Here is a 24699-nt window from a genome sequence, read left to right as displayed (position 1 = left end):
ACATAACATAAATAAACACGCACAAGTAACACATAAGGCACACACACACGTATAATAACCACCAAAATGCGAATTTCGAGTTGCGGGCGCGATGTTGATTAGATTAGTTCGATTAGCGTTTAGATGACTTTATCGCATTGTTACTTCCTATAATTCACAGTCGTAAAGCGATTCGTACAATTACTCCACATAATACAACTAACGTAAATCATAAAATATACTAACTACGAGTCAAAGAAGTCAAAACAGGAATTGAGCAAGGAGAGACAGATTGCAATTAGCAATTTTTTCTTCCTTTGACTTCAATCTTGACTTTGACTTTGACTTTCGAAACACTGGGGTGTTACAGCCTCCCCTTGTTTAGGGAATTTCGTCCCGAAATTAGGCCAAAGCCGTAACAAACAACTGTGGGTACTTCGTCTTCATGTCGCTTTCGAGTTCCCAAGTGAACTCTGCGCCTCGTTTGCCTTTCCATCGGACTTTCACAATAGGAATGCGCGAGCGTCTGAGCTGCTTGGTTTGGCGATCCACGATTCCGACAGGCTTTTGGAAATTACACCGGTGCTCCTTGTGGTTTACTTTTTGTTACTCGGATGGTCCCTGGAGTGGTTGTCTGTTAGATTTCTCCATTAAGTCCATCTGAAATTACTTATTTACCCTTCCGTTTAAAAAATAAAAAAACAAATACCACTCTTCTTCACCTTCATCTCTTCCTTCTCTATGAACAAACCATTGCCATTACCATGTGAGCCAGCCATCAAGTAGCCAGGGAACCACCACACCGCCAAACAGCCATGGAAGTTGTGGTTTTGCATCCGAGTCACCCTCGACCACCGCCGCTACAGCTATGGTTCAAATCCAGCATCACCGTCGCTACCATCAGAGCTAGAATCTTTGGTGATGTGAGTTTCGAATAGAAGCCAAATTTTAAAATCACCATCAAAATGGTATCTTATTCGTACTAGATTCACTTCAAAGTTAATTCCAAGTTGTAATCAACACCAAAAACCATTGATGAATGCTCCCAAATTCAACAAAGCTCGCTAAAGTGTATGTTGTGTGTTCCAAATAGATGATAAAGCAGATAATGCGTAAATCAATTCAATTTCAGTGGATAATATACCTTCCATGGGAATGGGCGAACATAACTTTGTGCAAATTCCACAATCCCTCAGTAGTAACTTACCCCTACTTGTTGTATCCCTATTCACTTAATACGTGGCTCCCCTTTTTGAATGTTGAATGCATCTTTGGTGATGTGAGTTGTGACCTGTTTGAATTTAACAAACTACGGAACAGAGCAATGGACCAATCAGCTGGTACGTCTAGAGCGGGATGCTCGTCGGCTGAAGACGGGTCCGGTAGGGTGTCGTGGAGGTGGGGTTTCAGGTTTGGGTGGTGCTTGATGGAGAAAATGGTGATGGTAGAGGGTTGGGTGATAGTGGTTGAAGATGAAGTTGGGGGTGAGTGGTGGGTCGACGATGAAGGGGCGAGGTGGGTGTTTGTCCGGCGGTCAAGGGGTAGGGTGGCTATGGTGATGGTGGGTGTGGGTGGCTGGTTGTTTGTAAGGGATGGGTAAATAAGGTAGGAGGTGTTCATCAGATTTCTTGGCGGTGATTGTGGAGAGGTTAAAGAAGATGAAGTTGAAGATCAGGGGCGGAGCTAGTATGGATGAGACAAAAAGCAAAATGGAAGATGTGTCAGATATCCATACTAAATATTAAAAAGGATAAAACACGTGTAGTTAAGATAGTTAACATTATTTTCTATCAGTGTCCAAACCTGCTCCAGTAGATGCAGTGGTGAAAGATGAATAAGAAACTCTTGGTAATTGTTTTTATAACAATCTCAAATATGAAGAATGGTGGACGGGAAATCTGGATGTGATAATTGAAGTGTGTAAGGCTTAGGCTAAGTTACAATTTATCACGATTCAAGTGCTTGACAACTAGATTTTTGTTTCAAATTGTGTTTATAACTGCTATTGTTGTATTTGTGTGTACGTTTATTGAGATACAACAATGGTTTTTATATGTACTTGATACTTTTTATGTCAAATTATTATTTAATTGACATGTTAAGGCTATTGGTAACACTGCGACCAGGGGCGAACCTAGGTTGTCCCCTGGGTGGGCGGGCGCACCCCATGGATTTTTTTTTCAGTTAGTGTATATGCATGACGCGTTCTTTATGAAATTTTGACATCGCACCCCATGAAATATTATCACCTCACCCCATGAATGAAGAAGAAAGAGTAGAACAAAGAATTTTTTTACCGACGGGCTGTGGACGAAAAGAATGTGCAGAGGATAACATTGGAGCTCTGCAAATTGAAAAAGAAAAAGAACTTGAAAGTGAAAACAGAGAAAGATGATTTTTAAATTCAATTTAATGCCTTTCGCATCGTAAAGCGTAATGTGAAAACTGTAGTACTTCGGAAAATGTAGTAGTAATTTTTCTTATATTATATTTAATTTAAACAATTTAAAAGCACAAGGAAATGATTATTATTAATTTACTTTCTGTGTTATTATTTAGCAATTTTACTTCATAACACTAGCAATGTGAATTATATTATTGATGTTTCATTTTACCTTTTATTTTATTTTATTTTTTTGTTTTACTAATTTGTTTATAACTAGGATTCCGACCCGCCGCAATGCGGCGGGGATTCTTTAGTTATAACTAAGTCGATCTAGGACTCGCACGTTATGTTAAACCTGTCAAACGGCTAAAAACAGATGATGTAAAAACGTTCACCCACACACGCACGTTGCGTGATGTTAACTCGCAAAATTTAGAACGAAACGTAACGTTAAACCAAAGACGCGCTTTGCGATGTGTTAAGTCATAAAATTTAGAACCAAGCATAAAGCGAAAAATTTGCGGAAGATGAAAACTATAAAGGAACAAAGTTGAAAGTAAAAAAGTTATGAGGATAGATTGCAAAAGATATAAAGTTTTGTGTTAAAAGTAAAAAAATAAATAGTTTTGGGTTAAAGATAATTTATGAAATACTTTTGGGTGAAAAGTAAAAAAAAAAAATCATTTTTTTGGAAAACCCCCCAAACCAACGTTACGACAACCATATGCATAACCATTTTTTCTTTGAAAAAACCCCAAAGCACACCCCGCGTTGCGGCTAGGCGTAAAACGGTGTCAAATAGTACTAATGTCATACAACCTTCATCGACCACCAACACTAACTCGACCTAGGATATGCGTGTTGCGACAAACCTGTCAAACATGGAAAAATAGAGGTAAAAACGTTGAACCACATATGCACGTTGCGTTGTATTAACTCGAAAAAATTAGAATATACGTAAAACGTTCTCGCGGTTCTTACAACTCGAGGTGGTTCTTATTTTAGCGCAATTCTACATATATATATATATATATATATATATATATATATATATATATATATATATATATATATATATATATATATATATGGGATCGCTAAAATGAAAACCACCTCTAGTTGTAAAAACCATGAGAACCACTTTATGGCCCTTAGATCAACTAGATGGATGGATGTGATTAAAAGTAGTTAATATTAATATTAAAAGCTTTTTGTCTTATTATGTTTTTAATATTATAATACAAAAGGGTATTTAAGTAAAATAACTCTATTTTGTCTTTTTATATATATTAATTTTAAATTACCTTTTTGTCCTATTCATTAATTACTTTTTATTACTTTTATTTTTTAAACATAATTTCTTTATTAAAAACATTTTTAAATTCAGATTTTTTTAAAACATTTTTATACTTTTTACAACTTAAGTTTTACGTTAAACTTTTTACGTTTTTTTAACGCGCCGTTTTTTAACGCGCCGTTTTTAACGCCGTTTTTTTACGCGCCGTTTTTCAAGCGTAACGCGCCGTTTTAACGCTGTTTTTTAACGCCGTTTTTTAACGCGCCGTTTTTAACGCCGTTTTTGACGCGCCGTTTTTCACGCGCCGTTTTTTACGCGCCGTTTTTTTTAAGGCGTCGTTTTTCTTAATCGGCGTTTTTTTAACACGCCGTTTCTAACGCGCCATTTTTTAACGCCGTTTTCTAACGCGCCGTTCTCAATCGGCGTTTTTTAACGCGCCGTTTTTAACGCATCGATTTTTTAACGCGCCGTTTTTTAACGCCGTTTTTTACGTGCCGTTTTTCACGCGCCGTTTTTCACGCGCCGTTTTTTACGCGCCGTTTTTCACGCGCCGTTTTTCTCAATCGGCGTTTTTTTAACGCGCCGTTTTTTAACGCCGTTTTTTACGCGCCGTTTTTACGCGCCGTTTTAACGCGCCGTTTTTTTAAGTCGTCGTTTTTCTCAGTCGGCGTTTTTTTAACGCGCAGTTTTTTACACGTTTTTTACGCGCCGTTTTTTTCCATGTTTTTTAACGAGCCAAATTTTTTACACGCTTTTTACACGCCGTTTTAACGCGCCGTTTTTCCAAAGTTTTTTAATGCGCCGTTTTTTTGAAGTTTTTTAACGCGCCGTTTTTCCGAAGTTTTTTAACGCGCCGTTTTTTTACGCTTTTACGCGCTGTTTTTTCAAGCGTCGTTTTTTTAAAACGCGTCGTTTCTCCACGTTTTTTAATGCGTCGTTTTTTTACACGCCGTTTTAAACGCGCCGTTTTTTTCACTTTTTTAACGCGCCCCTTTTTGTACACTTTTTACGTTTTTCGTTAAAAATTTAAACTTTTTACGTTTTACGTAAAAGTTTTTACGTTTTACGTTAAACTTTTTACGTTTTACGTAAAACTTTTTACGTTTTACGTAAAACTTTTTACATTTTACATTAAAAAAATTAAACTTTTTACGTTTTACGTAAAAGTTTTTACGTTTTAGGTTAAAATTTTCACGTTTTACGTTAAACTTTTTACGTTTTACGTAAAACTTTTTACGTTTTACGTAAAACTTTTTACCGCGCCGTTATTTACGTCCCGTTTTTACGCGCCGTTTTTACGCCCCGTATTCACACCCCTTGTTTACGCGCCGTTTTACCACACGGTTTTTTTACGAGCCATTTCTTAATTTACATAAAAAAGTTTTACGTTTTACATATAAGTTTACGTTTTACGTTTTACGTTAAAATGTTTACGTTTTACGTTAAAATTTTTTACGTTTTACGTTGTACGTTTTACAATTCACATAAAAATTGTTTTACGTTTTACGTTAAAAAGTTTACGTTTTACGTTAAAAAGTTTACGTTTTACGTTAAAGAGTTTACATTTTACGTTAAAAAGTTTACGGTTTTAACTTTTTTTACAAAAACTTTTTTTATACACACGTTTTTTAAACTTTTTTACGTTTTTTAAGAAAACTTTTTTTACGGTTTTAAACTTTTTTTTTTACTAAAACTTTTTTACCAAAAAGTTTTTACAATTTTTTTTATAAAAACTACTTTTACAAAAGATAAAAGTTTATACGAAAACGTTTTTACGGTTTTAACCTTTTTTTTTGCAAAAGCCTTTTTTTTACAAAAGCCTTTTTTTTTACAAAAGCCTTTTTTTACACACACGTTTTTAAACTTTTTTACATTTTTTACGAAAACTTTTTTTACGGTTTTAACCCATTCGATTGGAATAAACTGATTTTTGGTATATATAATTGTATGAAGATTATAACTATAAGACATAATAAAGTGATTTATGTCGGCCACAATGTTATTTTAACGCGTTAAATTATATGTGTGACAAACAAACATAGTGGTTAATACAAATAGAGTAAAAGATGTTTATTTATAAATATAATATTCTTAACAGAACTTGTATTGTAATTAAATAAAGTTATTTTGCTCGTGTTGCAACTTGCAATCCTCAAATTAAATTAAAAATATGTATATAATAAAGTTATTTTATTATTATTTACTTGGATTAAAAGACATGTAATATGACAAGTCGTGCCTACCAACTTTTTTACAAATTTTTTTTTAAAAACTTTTTTTCAAAATAACAAAAATTTACAAAGAGGAGAGAAAGATGATTTGATGTGAAGAGAGAGAAATTGAAATGACTTTAAAAAGGGACTTTAAAGAGGAGAGAGATGATTTGATTGTTTTGATTAAATGACTATATTACCCTTTTGGGTGTCATTATCTGATTGGTGGAGAGTAGTTCTCGTGGTTCTTACAACTGGAGGTGGTTTTTATTTTAGCGATCCCCTATATATATATATATATATATATATATGATCAGGTTCAAGAATGAACACTAGTGTAACTTGCGAACTGAGTGAACTAATTCTGGCCATACACGTGTGTAGATCAATGACCAGGATTTGATGTTGAAATACACTAGTGTATTTTATGATTTGATGATGAGATCCTGGCCATACACGTGTATAGATCAATGACCAGGATTTTTTCACTCAGTTCGCAAATACACTAGTGTTCACTCTAGAACCTTACCCTATATATATATATATATATATATATATATACAAAAGATATATTTAAATTTCAAATGATTTATTACTATGCATAAAAGCTAAGGATTTTTGTAACGATATTGTAATAGAGATAATATAATGGTTTTTATATGTACTTGATACTTTTTATGTCAAATTATTATTTAATTGACATGTTAAGGCTATTGGTAACATTGCGACCAGGGGCGGACTTAGGTTGTTCCCTGAGTGGGCGGGCGCACCCCATGGATTTTTTTCAGTTAGTGTATATGCATAACGCATTCTTTATGAAATTTTGACATCGCACCCCATGAAATATTATCACCGCACCCCATGAATGAAGAAGAAAGAGTAGAACAAAGATTTTTTTTACCGATGGGCTGTGGACGAAAAGAATGTGCAGAGGATAACATTGGAGCTCTGCAAATTGAAAAAGAAAAAGAACTTGAAAGTGAAAACAGAGAAAGATAATTTTTAAATTCAATTTAATGTCTTTCGCATCGTAAAGCGTAATGTGAAAATTGTAGTACTTCGGAAAATATAGTAGTAATTTTTCTTATATTATATTTAATTTAAACAATTTAAAAGCACAAGGAAATGATTATTATTAATTTACTTTTTGTGTTATTGTTCGATAATTTTACTTCATAACGCTAGCAATGTGAATTATATTATTGTTTCATTTTACCTTTTATTTTACTTTTTTTTTTACTAATTTGTTTATAATATATAGTTTACACTATTTTCATAACTTCTTTAACGTTATATATATATATATAGGGTGGGGTTCTAGAGTGAACACTGGTGTATTTGCGAATTGAGTGAACAAATCCTGGCCATTAATCTACACACGTGTATGGTTAGGATCTCATCATCAAATCGTAAAATACACTAGTGTATTTTGCATTTTAACATCAAATCCTGGTCATTGATCTACAAACGTGTATGGCCAGGATTAGTTCACTCAATTTGCAAGCTACACTAGTGTTCACTCTTGAACCTAATCCTATATATATATACTAGGTTAAAACCCCGTGTTTTACACGGTTTAAATAAATAAAATTTTATATACAAAGTAATAAAAAGTTACATTTTTAAAAATCGTTTATTGCATGAGTTGAACAAACACATATATTACACATGTTGAATAAATATATTGTAATCATTTAATACATATAGTGTTTTGGGTTGGTAAAATACCCAGGCCCGACATGTATACATGAAACCCGAAACATCCGGAACGGGTATACCCAAAACTCGACGGGTATTAGGCTGAGTATGGGATTAGAAAAAAGCAATATTCCGCGGGTACGGGTTAGGTGATACCCGATATATAAATGTAATATTTTCAATCCGATAGGGAATTTATTTTTTTAGGAAAAAATAAGGATGAAAAAAACATCAAAAAGTGATATGTGTCCGAAAAAAATTTAATGAGGAAATGTTTTTAAAAATAGGAGACAATAATTTAATGTTAATTTAATAATATTGACTTGTTTTTTTTTTACCTATTTGTGATATAATAAATTTACCATTAATTTTAAAATTATTTTATTCATCTTATATTAATATTATATTAGTATTTCTTAGGGGAACGTTAAAGTCAAATAAATTGAATTAGTTTGGATTCTACTAAAAGTATTAAAACATAAAAATTGAAATGCATAATAATCCTTGAAAAAATGGATTAATTGTATCTAAAAGTTTATCCGCGCGGAAATTCGGTTGGTAATGGTTCAGTTTATTATGGTATCGAAATGATACTGACACTTGGTATAGCAACTGAAAGATAAAACCCAAAAAAATCATGATATGCCCAAATGGATATGGACACGTGTTTACATCTATGGAAAACCATAAAAGTGAATATCTTGTTCAGATGGAATCGATGTGGTACCGATACTGTTGGGGAGATATCAGTTCGGTTCATCGCAATATCGGTATAGTACGGACACTCGCTATAGATTACGATATAAAAAGTACTTTGTATCGCTACGGAAGTTGTTCGCACGGTGTCGATATTGTTCGTCACGATAAAAAAGACTCCATTACATTTGACCCGTTAAATTTTGAATAAAAATTTTATCTGTACGTAAATAAAAATAAGCGGTATAACTAAAATAGAAAATCATAAATCATAGTTTCAAAGGCCTCTAACTGAATTAAATGTAAATGGAGAGTTTTAGTTTTAAAATACAATAAGAACATGCTTAGCAATCAAATGTATTTCATGTAAATCACTATGTTGAATTAATGGGACGATCCATTGACGAAGGTAAAACCTTGGTTAGGGCCAACGGACGTAGGTATAATGAGTTTTACAAATAAAGGATTATGATTGTAATTATTGAAGTTAAAGAGTTTCCATTGCAATTCGATATAAACACAAAGACGAAAAGTGTAACTTACCCTTTAATATATATATTAGTGTTACTATTTATAAGCACAAGAATGGCTTTTTAATATATAGATAATTTAAAAATTAACTTTTAAATTACAACAAATAATGATAAGACACTGATAATTAAGTAATTAACACTTTGACGTTATATACCTATCAAATCAAGAATTATATCTCTATTTTACATTTGAGTGTATGAACACATATCCGAATTTTTATTAGATATATTTATATTAATTAAAGAGATGTTAATAATCTATTAGATATTAGATATATTAAAGTATTATTAATTAATATTTAATAAGTTGAGGAGAAAATGCCATGTGGCATTAATTGGAGTCTTTTATTAATATTTAGATTAGATTAGATATATATATATATATATATATATATATATATATATATATATATATAAGATATATTTAAATTTCAAATGATTTATTACTATGCATAAAAGCTAAGGATTTTTGTAACGATATTGTAATAGAGATAATATAATTGCTACATTTCAAAAAAAAAATATAAATCCGTAAGAATATTTTATTTTCTGTTATACATTTGAACGACGATTAATGTACTTTAATAGTAAAATCAAATGACATACGGAGACTATTAAATACGTTAAATACATATAAATAAAATATCGAAAGAAATCAAGAAAAAAACTGAATTACTAAAAGATATTGATAGGTATTTTTTTCTATTATGACCCTCCAATAAAAAAAATTAGTTCCACCATTTGACCGTCTCCATAAAACTTTTAAATTGATCCCTAAGAAAGATTACATTATTATTGATTTACAAAAACATTTAAAAAATAATATAAACAATAGTTAATTAACTTAATTTTATTAATTACCAATTACCCATTACTCCAATTCAAGACCTAACCCGACCCGATCCGACCCAACACACTACAAAACGAAAACAATTTTTATATACCTAGGAGACTAAAATTCTTAAAAATTTTCTGCACCCCAAGAAAAAGATTTCTGGGTCCGCCACGGACTATGACTTAAGTGAACCTTCGAGTCATTTGATTACATCTTCTCTCCGAATATGAAAATATTACCTGAGTGTTGTGCTCCCGCGTTGCGCGCATCTTGCTAGTTATGTGATAAATGGCTGTTTTATAAGTAACCAATATTGTCTACGCAAATGCAAAGAATTTGTGTTGCTCAAATCATACATGTGAAATAACTTTTGCAGCAATTAAAGGATATCACCACCTCTTTTGAGGACTTAAATCAGAATATTTATATTTAAATAATATCCTATAAAATAAATTCAAAATTCACAAAATAAAAACAAAGAGATTATGGGGATTGTGAAAAGCAAATTTCACTTTATGTACAATACAAGATGAGGCATATACTCTAAATAAAAAACATTTTAATACAGGAAAATATTCCTTTCTTGCAAAATATATAATGTTTATTTAGGTATAACGAATATATTAAATAAAGTTTTTTTATGTATTTATTAGTAGTAAAAAATAGTTTTTATTGTATCAAAGTATATTAAGCAATAAATGCCAATGGAGTGGTGGTCAATTAGTAAAGACAAAACCTTTAAACACCTGAGTTTGTGAAGGAAGTTCTTAGGTTCAAGTCTAATAGACGACATGATTAAAAGAAATTAGCCATAAAAAATTTATTAAGCAATAAATTTAGCAGGATTCATATAAATTCAAAATGATCATGTGTTAATTTATTTTTGGGGATAATTATTGGAGAAACATATAATCTTTATTAGGGGACCCGGGGTGGTCTTCCTTTTGCGCGTGATGAAGTTCTTCCATGCGTGTAAGTTTGCAAAACACCACCGCCACCCTATATAATTCACGCGTGGAACATGTTTCGCGTCATAATTTTGACGCGTTGAGTTTTATCCATTTCTATATGGTGGGTTGTACTCTAGTGTTGAGGAGTTGTACGTTGATGGAATAAAAAAAACAGGTTGTGAGTGATGACCATTTCCACTAAAAAATGTTGTGAGTGATGAAATAATGGTTGATAACATGGCGTAACTTGATTGGATGTTGTAAGTGATGAAATTTTTGCAAGTGATAACCACCTCTACCCCCTTAGTGACTTACTTAGCTTTGCACATATTTATGGTGTTCAATCTAAAATTTATCAAAACTCATTTAGTCTAAGCTTAAACTTGTAAATTTCATGTAGATGTACGTCTATATTGTGTCTAAATATCACATTTATATATAAAATATATATGGGATCTTCACTTTTGATGATACCTAAATTTTGCAAACAGAAGTTATATGGTTGTGAGCATTTGTACTTTAAGAAAAAAAGGAAAAATGAAAAGCTATACGTTGGTTTGCAAGACAAGGCAAATTCTTCTAAAAAGGAGGCATATGAAGATAAAATAAAATAAGAAAATGAAAGTGGTATAGTAGTAACATGTCCGCAAACTCATATATTTATAAAATAAAAAATGAGTCATTGGGTAAATATTTGGTTAAGTATACATCACGATTACATAATAATCTTTAAATTTATCCAAAGCAAATATATAATAATCTTTAAATTTATCCAAAGCAAATATAATTCAAACTGTTTATCGTCAATATAATTTGACTCCCTTTTCTACATTGTGTTATTTAAAATTTTTATTATATTTATAAGAGTTAACTATGACTTGTTTTAGTTGTGTAGCATATTAACATCTATATCTATACTATATAATAAAAGAAATCATTTAAAGGACACTTGTCATTATATTAGGTCATATCTTACAGATAATTATTATTTTAATTTAATCTCTTTTTAAATATGTATTTAAAAACACAATATTATTAAATTTTGATATTAATCTACTATTACGTAATATTTCTTTTAACTTAATAATAGATTTACATTTTAGATAAGACGTATATAATATTATTAATTTTGAATATGTATTTAAAAACACAATATTATTAATTTTTATCATAGTAAATTAATATAATAGTTTTAATAATTTTTTTTCTTTATTTTAAAATTAACACTTTGATTCATCGATAAGTAATAATTTTATATAGATATAGAAAATAACATAAGAGTGGCAGGTAGACATGCAACAAGCTGCGCCATAACTCCTTTTTTAATAGCAAATCCAATTCTATCGAAAATAAAACTTTGATTCCTCGATGTTGAAAATTGTTTTGCACGACATTTTGCACTTTGTCCATTCTACTTAACTATTAGTTTAAATTTAATGTATACTTCTCATTTATAATATTATTTATTTGATTTTCTATATCATATGACAGACACCTACTTTTTATTTGTAATATATACAAATTTGCTCTTATTCTTTTCGATGATGTAATTATCTCTAATAAACTTTAAACTTTTACCATAATAACTTAAGACATAATATAATTATAAGTATAATATGCACTTTTTACTAAAATAATACCAAACAAAATTACAAATATAAAATCATTGATTTTGCTAATAATAACAAAGTCTTAAGTTTTTTAAATAATTCAAAAAATATATAACTAAAAACATATGACATTATAATACAATTAACACATTTATTATCATACAACCTCCCAAATATTCAATGATATTTTTTCTATCTTATATTACTAAATAAATAAAAATTAATACTAAATGTTATCCTACTTTAAATGTCGAGTAGAATATATTATTTATTTTTATTTTCATTATTAAAAAAATATTATATCGATTTTATTACATAATTTTTAAACAAATTGTATATAAATTTTCAATATTACTTTATATATAAAATTATATTTATTACGGGTTTTTTTAAATATAATTTATATTTTATCACTCAAATGTTTGACCACTGTATCTTCTTTTCAATAATCATCTCCGCAATCATCATATCTATCGCGTACCGAGTTATATCCATTAGTTTTTTTTAATATAATTTTCTTATTACTTGGTATGTAAAATCGTGTATATTCAAGCCGTGTAATACACGAGGGTTTTTAAAGATATAACTTTTTTTATTATTTGGTAAACAATATTACATTTATTCAACCTTTGTAATATACGTGGTTTTAAAGATATAACTTTTTTTTAATTATTTGGTATATAAAATTACATTTATTCAACCTATACAATATGGTTCTTATAGATATAACTTTTTATTATTTAATATATAAAATTACATTTATTCAACATGTGCAATGAAGGAGGTTCTTAAAGATCTGTTGTTTTATTATTTAGTATACAAAGTTAATTTATTCAACCCGTGTAATACACGGGGTTATAACCTAGTTTCATTATTAACATATCAAACTTGCAAAATGTTTCATATTACGTAATCTATCTATACTATATAATAAAAGAAACCTGTTTTGGGACACTTGTCATTCTCTCATTTAATTGATTAAAATTATTAATAATACTAATAATAATAATATTTAATCTGATCTAATACAAATAATAATAATATTTAATCTAATTTAATAAAAATTCTTATTATTAATTCAATAACCTATTATTAAACTAAAACTTCAATAGAATCTTAAATCCTAGCTAAACAAGTTTCGAAATTCATAATAATATTAATATGTTAGACTAAATATATTATTGATATATATATATATATATATAATATTATTGATATATATAACTAAAATTATCATCAATAATATTAATAATAGGTTTAGAATCAAATACAAAGATTCAAAAAATAAGAAGTCGTACAAAGGGTATCAAATAGACTCTAATTGACCTCATTCAACCAACATTAGAGTCGTCTTATCGAACACTACGACATTAATTAATATGTACGAGTTGATGGGTTACATTTATATTAACTCATTTATGTCAATATGGTATGTAAATGTCTCTGTCTTTGTTTTGCATTTACAGGAAATATCTATACTATATAGTTTAAATTGTTCAACCCGTGTAACACACGGGGAACTAACCTAGTGTTTAACATATAACCATTAAACATAGATGAGTAAACCGCCTAGTTATGAAATTCATGATGCTCATTTTCTTAACTATTTTTCGTTAAATATTATATCATTGTATCATATTATATGTCATTATATCACTACACCATACCCAAACAAATCAATAACACACACCATAGCACCTCTAATATTATACATGTTTTATGGGTCATACAAGCTGAACAAAAAAAAAAAGAATGTATCATAATTTTTGGCCTAATTCTTCTTCTGATGATCGATTCAACCTCTGATCAAAAAGATATACCTTGGTTATATTTCATCTCTTCAACAAGTTTAGTAATGAGCATAACGGCCCTATTGTTCCGATGGAGAGAGGAACATCTAATACATAATTTAAATGTGAAAATTTGTCCTCTAAAAAAGAAAATATGGAATGAATTGTTGGTAAATTATCGGATTTAACTACCCCTTTCCTTTCTAGGGAAGATATTAATCGCATCTGATTGACCTCATACAACCGACATTAGAGTCGTCTTATCGAACACTACGACATTAATTAATATGTACGAGTTGATGGGTTACATTTATATTAACTCATTTATGTCAATATGGTATGTAAATGTCTCTGTCTTTGTTTTGCATTTACAGGAAATATCTATACTATATAGTTTAAATTGTTCAACCCGTGTAACACACGGGGAACTAACCTAGTGTTTAACATATAACCATTAAACATAGATGAGTGAACCGCCTAGTTATGAAATTCAGGATGCTCATTTTCTTAACTATTTTTCGTTAAATATTATATCATTGTATCATATTATATGTCATTATATCACTACACCATACCCAAACAAATCAATAACACACACCATAGCACCTTTAATACTATACATGTTTTATGGGTCATACAAACTGAACAAAAATCCAAAAGAAAAAAAAACGAGGCGTATGTGTCATATCATATGTCTCGCTATTGATTCTTATTGTATGAGTCGTATAGCCAGTTTAACTCTCTATACAACTCATAGTGGGTGAGCAGAAAACAAAAAAAAAAACCGAATCCCGACCGAGAAAATTGACCCGGAATTTACGGTTCGGTTATGCTTTTACATTTTTTGAAAACAAAAAAAAAACCGAACCGAAGCAAATAACCTAATTTAGGAATTATTAGTTTTATTTTTGAATATTAGGTATTTATAATATAATAAAAATATTAACACATTTATCTATCTTTGAAATTTTTTATCCATATTATATAGAAATTAAAAAAAATTAAGATATAAATTAAATGATTTTTAAAGTATTATAAAATAAAATGTCTTAATAAAAACTTTAGAAAACATAAAATAAATTAGAATATTAGGTTTACGTAAACAATATTAATTTAAAAAATTAAAATAATAACTTAATTGTAAACATCTAAGAAACATTTTTGAATCTTGGATTATAGTTTCAATTTTAGACTATTACATTTTGTTCTAAAAACTGAACCGTACCAAACTATTACTAAACCTTAAAAAGCCGAAACATATATATATATATCTGAAACCAAACGATTTCAACAACTGAAAAACAAACACTTCCATTACAATTTCGATTTTACCAAAATACCAAACCGAACCATACACACCCCACGGTTATAGTTTAAATTGTGTACCGATTGCACTCACATTTATATTTGTTATTATACAATGAAATGATTCATATATCAAACAAAAGATGACACAAGTACAACACTTGAATAATTTTTAATTATCGAATCACTATTAAATAGGGTTTGTCACTTTGTCATATTAAAATCTTATAAAACCCTTATTTACAAATAGCCGGCTTCTACTCCATACATATATAAACTTGGCCTTCTTCTTCTTGGTCTTGTTGCAGTGAAAATGGCCCTAAAGATACGTACATTCTTCCTGTACGTATCCATCTCCATCGTCTCATTCACCGCCACTTACCACCTCCTCTCACCAACTGTCTCCGATCAGTTACGCCGCCGTCCCCCCGTCTACTTCCCTAACCCTCGCCTCCGCCCTTACGCCAGCAAAAACCATATCATCAACGAACAAGACACAATCACCAGTCAACCTTCAAACGACGTCGAATCGGAAACACTTCAGGTACACATTCCAGTTAATAATGATTCCATGCGTGTGTTTCGGAAACCTGATTTATCGATTGCGAATGTATCGGTTTTGTTTCCGTCTTGGGAGGCACTAGTCATTGTTTCAAACGACGTCGTATTTGATAGGAATTATACGACGCCGTCGTCCTTGTTCTGTTTATTTGATACCGACGAGATTTCTCCGGCTAGGTTTACTGGAACGATGTCGTTTCCAGATCGGAATACGTACACGTGTCCGTTGCCGAAACGTGTTCTCCGCCGACTGCCGTTTCGTCAGCCGGTTTTAACTAAAACGCCGGTTCAGTCAATTCAGCCGGTTCAGCCGGCGCCGGAGCTTCTCCGGTGGAACTTTATTGTTTACGAGATTGTTGAAACGGAGAACGACGTCGTTTTGCTTGCGAAAGGGATTAATAATCGTCAAGGAGTTAACAGAAGTCCAACGGAATTTAAATGTCTTTTTGGTGACGATATCGTTAACGGCGTTACTACTTCTGTTACTAGCTCTGTGCAAGAAGTCTTCAGATGTCAACGGCCTGAGTTAACGGAGTTTGGTCAAAATTTAGTCAGAGTGTCTCTTCTTATTGTTCAAAACAAACAGGTGGTTCCGTCCTTGGCGTATTATACGCCCCAGCGCAAAATAGCAATAGGTGGTACAAAGTCGCTATTGTGCGCATGTACCATGGTTTACAATGTGGCTAAATTTTTGAAAGAGTGGGTGATTTACCATTCCAAAATTGGGGTTGATAAATTCATTTTGTATGACAATGGAAGTGATGATGATTTGGAGGAAGTTGTGGATTTGTTGAAATCGAAAGGGTACGATGTCGAGACTCGTTTTTGGCTATGGCCAAAAACCCAAGAAGGAGGTTTCTCGCATGCGGTGTTACATGCAAAAACCATGTGTCGTTGGATGATGTTCATTGATGTGGATGAATTTGTTTATTCGCCATCATGGGCGTCATCTAAACCGTCAAAATCACTTTTACAATCACTTTTGCCAACGAATCTGTACGGTCAGTTAATCATTCGTTGTTACGAATTTGGCCCATCGAATCAGACGACACACCCGTTAGCGGGAGTGACACAGGGTTATACTTGTAGAAAAGAAATTGAAAACCGACACAAATCAATAGTGCTTCTTGATGCGATTCATGAGTCTTTGCTCAATGTGATTCATCATTTCAAGTTAAAAGACGGGTATAAAAGCAAGAAAGCGAATATTGGAACCGTGGTTGTGAACCATTATAAGTACCAAGCGTGGCCCGAGTTCAAGGCCAAGTTTAGAAGAAGAGTGTCGGCTTATGTTGTGGACTGGACCCGTTCGGTTAATTTGAAATCAAATGATCGGGCTCCTGGGCTCGGGTATCTAGCGGTTGAGCCCAAAGGGTGGGAGGAAAGATTTTGTGAAGTTTATGATAACCGGTTAAAGCATTTAACGAGAAGATGGTTTGGGAGTCGAAAAGGGCAATCCGAGTTTGGTATGATTTGGCAAAATATATAATAGTAGAATTTATTTTTTTTGGGCAAGATAATAACAGTTTAGAGGAAACGGTGATGTGTAAATGAAAATTCTCTGACTTTAATTTTAGTGGTCAAAGCCCGAAACTTAGGTATTATTAGTAAATTGAAATGGATTTGTGTGGGCTTAGGCTCATTAGCTACCAGACTAGCTGTTTTGGCCCAATAGTCTGCATACTTGCTATTGTTTTGGGCCAGAATTGCTTTGGACTAGGTCATTGGTTAAAACATTTTAGGTGATCCATCGAATATTTTCTCACCTTGGCCCAAGATTCTTATAATATAAAAAGAGATGTGTTCTCCTTTTGGTTGATATGGTGGACATAATAATCGGTTCCAAACCCGACCTGATAGACCCAACCTAGAACCGGTTTCAGTTTCTACCCGCTTTATTGAAGAACCGGTTTCGGGTTCAAAAAACCCGTAGGTTTTTACCCAGTTCCACATTTTATAAAAAAAAAATTGGTTCGTACCCGGTTCCTACCCGGAACCACTTCCTCCGTAACCAAATCCAACCCGGTGCATTAAATTCTACCATTTAATGGTTATGCTACAGCTGGAATTGATTCCTAGCCGTTGCAAACCACCCATTTAATGCATTGTTACCGTTGGAATCGATTCCAGTTAGTATATATACTGGTTACAATGCAATATATACACACGACAAGTAAACTGTCAAAGAAATAAACCGGTTACAATGCAATGTGTTTGTATTTTTTTAATATGTATTTTTTATTCAAAGTATTAGTGATTTTCTTTTGTTTTATGATATTAAGTTTTTATCAATTTAAGGTATTTTTTAAGAACCGATTCCTACAGTAATTTTGCAGCGTTTTTATTGACTTACACGATAGAACCGGTTCTTCAAAGGAACCGGTTACAACTCTACCCGGAATCGGTTAGTATCGGTTCCAGTATTAATGATCTAAAACTGGGTACGAACTGGAACCGTTTCCTACAAGAACCGGTTCCACCCACACTCATACAAGAACCGGGTCCGGTTAGAAACCGGTTCCGGATATTAAAAAAAAAAAACAATATGCCCATCTCTACACATCAAGCTAAAACCAAACCATATATAATTTTGGAATTTGAAAAATAGTAAAACCAAACCATCAGTTATTACGTTGTATTGGTTATTATAGTTAACTTGGTCTTGGTTTTACTAGAAGCTAAACTGGACCGGTCTAGGAACCGCCTACGCAATTGGTCCAGTTGAGTTGAGTGCTTTTGAATTGTGTTCGTTTTGTTTGTGGTTTGATGACTGATGAAACAATGGTTAACCGGGAGGGCTAAGTCACTAGTCTCGTCAAGTAGGGTTAATCCCTTCTTTCCGAGATCAATGGTCGAGTCGTCCTCTAACTTGTCTCCTGTACAAGGAAACACACCGTGACTCGTAACAAGGAGGATGGGGTGGGGGTGCTCTTTGTTACCACTCTCCGGCATGAGAATCAATATTTGCTTGAGAGCAAAGTGTGTGTTTGAGTAGTATGTGAGAGAGAGCAGATTAGTAGTACCTCAAACCTGGTCCAGGATGGGTATTTATAGCCGAAGAGCGAAGGAGAGTAATTGAGTGGCTAGACCGATAACGCGTAGCCTTTTGCAGGTGTGTCAGAAGCGCAGGTCATGGAAGCGTTGGACGCTTCCTGAGGTGATGCCACGTCCTGCTGCGGCTGTCAGTCCGTCTGCCAACTTTTTATGCAAGTTGGCTGGACAGCTGACCGCTGTCACTAAAGTCAAAGTGGCAGTGCCACTTGTGGGACTACAGGATCCGGTTTTGGGCCACATTGTTATGTGCGATAACCGTGATGGATACCGCATCCCTTGTGGTGACGAAAACCCATTTTCATATACAAGGTTAGTCTTCTCATTCTCCGATTGGGACAACATACTGGGTCCGCACGTGTCCGCACGACCGCAGGTGAATCTTTGTCGGTAGGGGCAACGAACCGAGTTATGGTCACTTATGTACAGGTATGATGCGAGATTTAGGACCATACCTCTTCAATGACCTGTCGGATTTAAAAACTCTGTGAGGCTGAATTTCTAGATTTCATTAACGCAATAATAATAGTTTAAATTGTTGTTTATTGCACATGGGCAAAAGGAGATACCTTTTTCTAACAATAACCAACTATTAAAGAGCAAAAGAAGATTCCTTTTTCTAATAATAACCAACTATTAGTAATGTTGTTCAATCCAATTCTACACTTGTAACTTGTAGCTTGACCAAAAGTTTCGTGTTATGTGGGGTTTACACTGAAGTCTGGAAAGGAAAAAAAAAAACAAAACCGAAAACCATTTCTAGCATGATGGAAAGACGAACCCGTTCTTGATCTTGTATTTTCATTTTGGGGCTTGACTCTCAGTTTATTGACTTCAAATTTGAATTACATGGTCTGTTTGGAAAGTCAGTCAAGGTACACAGTCTTGACTCCAAGAACTTGGGAATCTTCAGGACTGCGGGCCCGATATTAGTTGCGAAACGGGCCAGATACATATATCTTCTAGTCATATCTTTATCCATTGGTTATTGAAATCACTTATGAAATTGTAGCCACAAATGTGTAGAGCTGAAGTTGGGTAGTGATTTAAATCCACATGCAGAAAAGTTATTCCTTTAATTACAAGTAATTAATATGATCAAATATGGGTGGTGATTTACTAGTTCACATGGGTGTTTTGTACTAGTCAGGACCCCTTTCACAACAATAATGTTTAGTTGGTATAGAGGGTAATTTCGTAATTCATATTATGTATATTGTAAAGTTTATTAGTGGTAGATGCTACAACGTGAGGTGTTAAACACAATAGATTAAATGCACATAAGATAATCTGTTAAATTCTAGAACCGTCCACAACGGATGCCTAAGGGGATATGCAACATTTGTTATGGATGGTTACGTTTTGTGCGTCCACTATGAACTTGGGAAGTGACGGGCCCCAACACTATGAATCGTGTAATAGAACAAATATAAGCTACATTATTGTTTTTTTTTTTTTCTAAATGTTTTACATAATAAGTAGCTTTGCTATTTATAGGATTTACTGGATATGACTGTTGTTGTTGTAAATATTTTACATAATAAACAAATTTATAATTTAAAAGTTAAGCCCAGATACATTTTAAAGGGTAAATTTAAATCATTAAAGGCCGTGTGTTTCTAACTTTTTTTAACCCAATAACTATTATAGTCTATATTCTATAAGTTAATTCAATTGTTAAACCTAAATTAAAAAAAAAAAAGAAAAGCCACATGATTGCGTGAATCGCATTGGTGAATTATGATCATTATCAATCAATAACATGAGTAAAGGTTAGTTCTTTATTCATTTGTGATTATTCAAAGATTTTATGCATGTTTTTTTGAGCGACAATTTTTTTAAATCCTTAATGTCTCTTGAACTTGAATCCAATGTCCCCCTTTCCCAAACTAAGGTGTTTAAAGGTTTTGAGCCTGAACACTACAAGAAAAAACCCTTATAGGGACGACACATTTAGAGATGACATAAGAATCGAAAATATAAAAGAACATAAACATAAATATTTATTAGAATGAGCTTTGGTTCGAATTTGCCGTTTAGGAACGAGTGGTAGCGAGAACAAAGGAAAATTTCCGACGACCACGACTGATTTCTTGCGAATTTCCAGCTCAAGTCAAAACGCAGGTTCGTTTTTTTGATGCAGTTTCGCATGTTCACTTTATGTGCACATAATTTTTTAACAAGGTTGATCCGGTTATGCAATTTCATCTTTAAATTGCTTGGATATTAGTTATGTTGGTTGGACTTTCTCTGTCATCTGCTAATTTGGGTCGTATGTTTATTGTTTTTGTGAGGGGAAGTTGTTTGTTTATATTTATTCAAATTAAAAGTTTACAATACTTGTTGTAGATGCCACTGATCCCGTCTTGAATCTCTGAGACTTTGGAGCTTGATACACATACTAAGGTACGCATTCTTTTCGTTAACCCGCTGGATTTAACCGAATGCGACCCGTTGACCTGGAAGTTTTTTTTATTTTTCCCCTAATATTATTTTAATTTAGCATAATGTAGCTAACCAATTTAATTTATTACATAATACGTATTGAAAAAATAAAATAAAAAACAAACGGGTTAAATTAACCAATGTAATAATATACCTATTAAAATATACCCGCCGGGTTTGACTCAAACACGATCCGTTAACTTAAACGGGTTCACGGGTGATGTAAATGGCTTGCTAATATACCTTTTAGAATATACGGGTTTGATATTTGGGTTTATAGGACCTATAGAGACGACATGTTGTCTCTATAGGTGAAAATGTTTTTTTTTTTAATTTTTAAAAGTAAACCTATAGAGACGACATGTTGTCTCTATAGGTGAAAATGTTTTTTGAAAGGAAATCCTATAGAGACGACACGTCTCTATAGGGTTTAGATGTTTTTTTTTTATTTTTTAAAAAAAAAAACTTACAGAGACGACATGTTGTCTCTATAGGTGAAAATGTTTTTTTTTTTAATTTTTGAAAGTAAACCTATAGAGACGTAGGTGAAAATATTTTTAAAAAGAAAATTCTATAGAGACGACATGTCGTTTTTATAGGGTTTAAATGTTTTTTTTTTATTTTTTTTTCAAAAAAAGCTTATAGAGATGACATGTCGTCTCTAAAGGACTTAAAAATATTTGAAGAAAATGTTTTTTTTTTATTTGGTAAATATTAATTTATTTTTTATTATTTTTTAGCAAATACTTGTAGAGACGACATGTCGCCTCTATAAACTCATCTATAGCAAGGACACTTATAGAGACAACTTGGGTGACCTATAGGGACGAAGCTGTAGAAACAATATGTTGTAGAGACGACATGTCCTCTCTACAGGTTAAAAAGGCTTATAGAGAGGACATGTCCTCCCTACAGGCCAAAAAAAATCGTCCCTATAAGATCTTTTTCTTGTAGTGGAAGTTCAAGAATACCTAGTTTGTGAGTTGAAGAAATCCATATACGGGTTGAGCAAGCATCACGTCAATGGTATCTAAAGTTTGATGAATTCATGAAGAAACAAGGTTTTACGAAGAATCAAGTTGATTAGTGCACCTACTACATGATGAGTGGGAGCAGATTTACTATACTTGTCCTTTACGTTTATGATATTCTATTAGCAAATAATAGTTTGGATATGTTGCATGAGTCGAAGCAAATTCTTTCACATAATTTTGACATGAAGGATCTTGGGGAAGTCTCTTATGTTATTAGCATCAAAATACACCGAGACAGACAAAATGGAATTCTGGGATTATCTCAAAAGACCTATATTGAACGTGTCCTTACCCTCTACAACATGCAACAATGCAACCCTTCTATAGCTCTAGTAATTACGGGAGTTGTTTTCGGCTTGTTCCAATGTCCGAAAACAAAGGTCGAAAAGGAGCAAATACGATTGATACCTTATGCGTCAGTAGTCAGGAGCCTTATGTATGCTCAAGTCTATACTAGCCAAGATATTGCATATATTATTGGAACAACCATTATCAGACTAACATTGCCTCGATCACTAGAAAGCAGCTAAGAAAGCACTTTGATTTCTGCAAGGGACAAAAATAAACAGATTTATAGAAGAAGTGATAATTTAGAAGTGGTAGGTTACTCTGACTTTGCTAAATGCAAAGATGACAAGAAATCCACATCAGTGTACATCTGTATGTTAGCATACCGACCTATTTCATGGAAGAGTCATAAACAACAGTTGACCATAACTTCCACCATGATGGTAGAATACATTGTTATTTATAACACAATGTGTCATGGAATGTTGCTTAAAAATTTGATCACTAGACTCAAAGCAGTGAATTACATTTCTGGACCATTGAAGCTTTACTATGATAAATAATTTGTCGTTAACTTCTCGAAAAGCAACAATTCGACTAGCGCTGGTTTATATCTTGATACAAAGTACTTGTTCATTTGTGAGCGAGTTGAGGAAATTAATATTTGTATTGAGTATATAAGTACTAAGAATAAGCTTGCGAATACGATGACCAAAGGTTTCCCACCTAAAGTATTCGAATAACTTGTTTTGAAGATGAGATTTACTAAAGACCTTGTTGATTGCATATTGTATTGTTGTTGTTGTTGTTGTTAAATTTCCTCACTTATTTGATTTGTTGTCTTTAAATATATATCGTGTAGCCTAGTGAACATATAGACAAATAATTGTACAAACGAAATGTTAAGACTTACTTGTCAATTGGACCTAACTACTTAGTTTTTAAATTGGGATTATAGTATGATCAATGAGGGTCTTGAATTGAATATTGATTCAAAGACTGTATTTCGCTATTGTGATTCCGATTTAAAGTTAAAATAAGTATGAACTCCTGATTAGGCTTACATAATACTCATAATAAATGATAACTCGACCAATTAGAAGAATGTAAAAATATATTTAAAAACATATCTTCATATGACAATTATTATCATTTATATTATAAGGTAGAGGATCCTGTAAAAAAGGCCTAAAGTGTGAGAAGGGTAAGAAAGAATCTCAGCCATTAGATCTTTTGATATAATGGTTGAGATCAATAGGGACCAAATTGTAAAATATTTTCATTAATTTGAACTGATTTGAAATATCTAGGGGCAATATAGTCTTTTAAAACCACTAGAAATTAGGTAATGCACATGTAACTTTCCCCCGTCTTTTTTAAACGTCAATAACTTTTTATACGTAACTTTTTTTTAAAAAAAAAATTACACCATAATAACGAGCATTTTTTTTATCTTTAATATGAGTACCATATTGCTATACTTATATAGAGAAAAAAATATGTTTCGATCAGATGTTTAGTCAATGAATGGTGTTATATACTTGCTGAATGGTGTTATATAGTTGCTGAATGGTGTTATATACTTGCTGAATAGTGTTATATACACTACTAGAAAAAACATCTTTCTTGACATGCATTGCGTGTCATGAATGGGTCTTTATGACACGCAAATGCGAGTCGTTGATTGAGGAGTCATAAAATTAACATGACATGCATTTGTGTGTCATGTTTTTATGACACACATTTAATGACACGCATTCATGACATACATTTAATGACACACATTTAATGACACGCATTCATGACACACATTCATGACACTCATTTTATGACACCTTTTAATGACACACATTGATGACACTCATTTTATGACACTTATTAATGACACACGTTCATGACAATCATTTATGACACATACGTATGACATTCATTTACACGTGTCATGCTTTTAATTGTATAATTTTTTTATAAAATTACTAATTTGCCCTGGATACATGTATAATAACAAAAACAATAAATCTTTTTCAT

General features: G+C 32.1%; 1 protein-coding gene across 1 annotated transcript; it reads left to right on the top strand.

The window, feature by feature from the left end:
- The first annotated feature begins 15497 nt into the window (after positions 1-15497).
- On the top strand, positions 15498-17505 carry LOC110940873 (glycosyltransferase family 92 protein Os08g0121900). Its single transcript, XM_022182446.2, has one exon. It carries the CDS (start codon positions 15606-15608, stop codon positions 17340-17342), a length of 1737 nt encoding a protein of 578 aa, XP_022038138.1. The 5' UTR covers positions 15498-15605; the 3' UTR covers positions 17343-17505.
- Positions 17506-24699: the final 7194 nt, after the last annotated feature.

The sequence above is a fragment of the Helianthus annuus genome, chromosome 5, assembly GCF_002127325.2.
Source record: "Helianthus annuus cultivar XRQ/B chromosome 5, HanXRQr2.0-SUNRISE, whole genome shotgun sequence".
NCBI classification, from domain to species: Eukaryota; Viridiplantae; Streptophyta; class Magnoliopsida; order Asterales; family Asteraceae; genus Helianthus; species Helianthus annuus.
This window is presented reverse-complemented; position numbering and strand designations above follow the sequence as displayed.

What these genes read in the sequence shown, in the direction of transcription:
- LOC110940873 (XM_022182446.2), top strand. Translation starts at nt 15,606, where the DNA reads ATGGCCCTAAAGATACGTACATTCTTCCTGTACGTATCCATCTCCATC.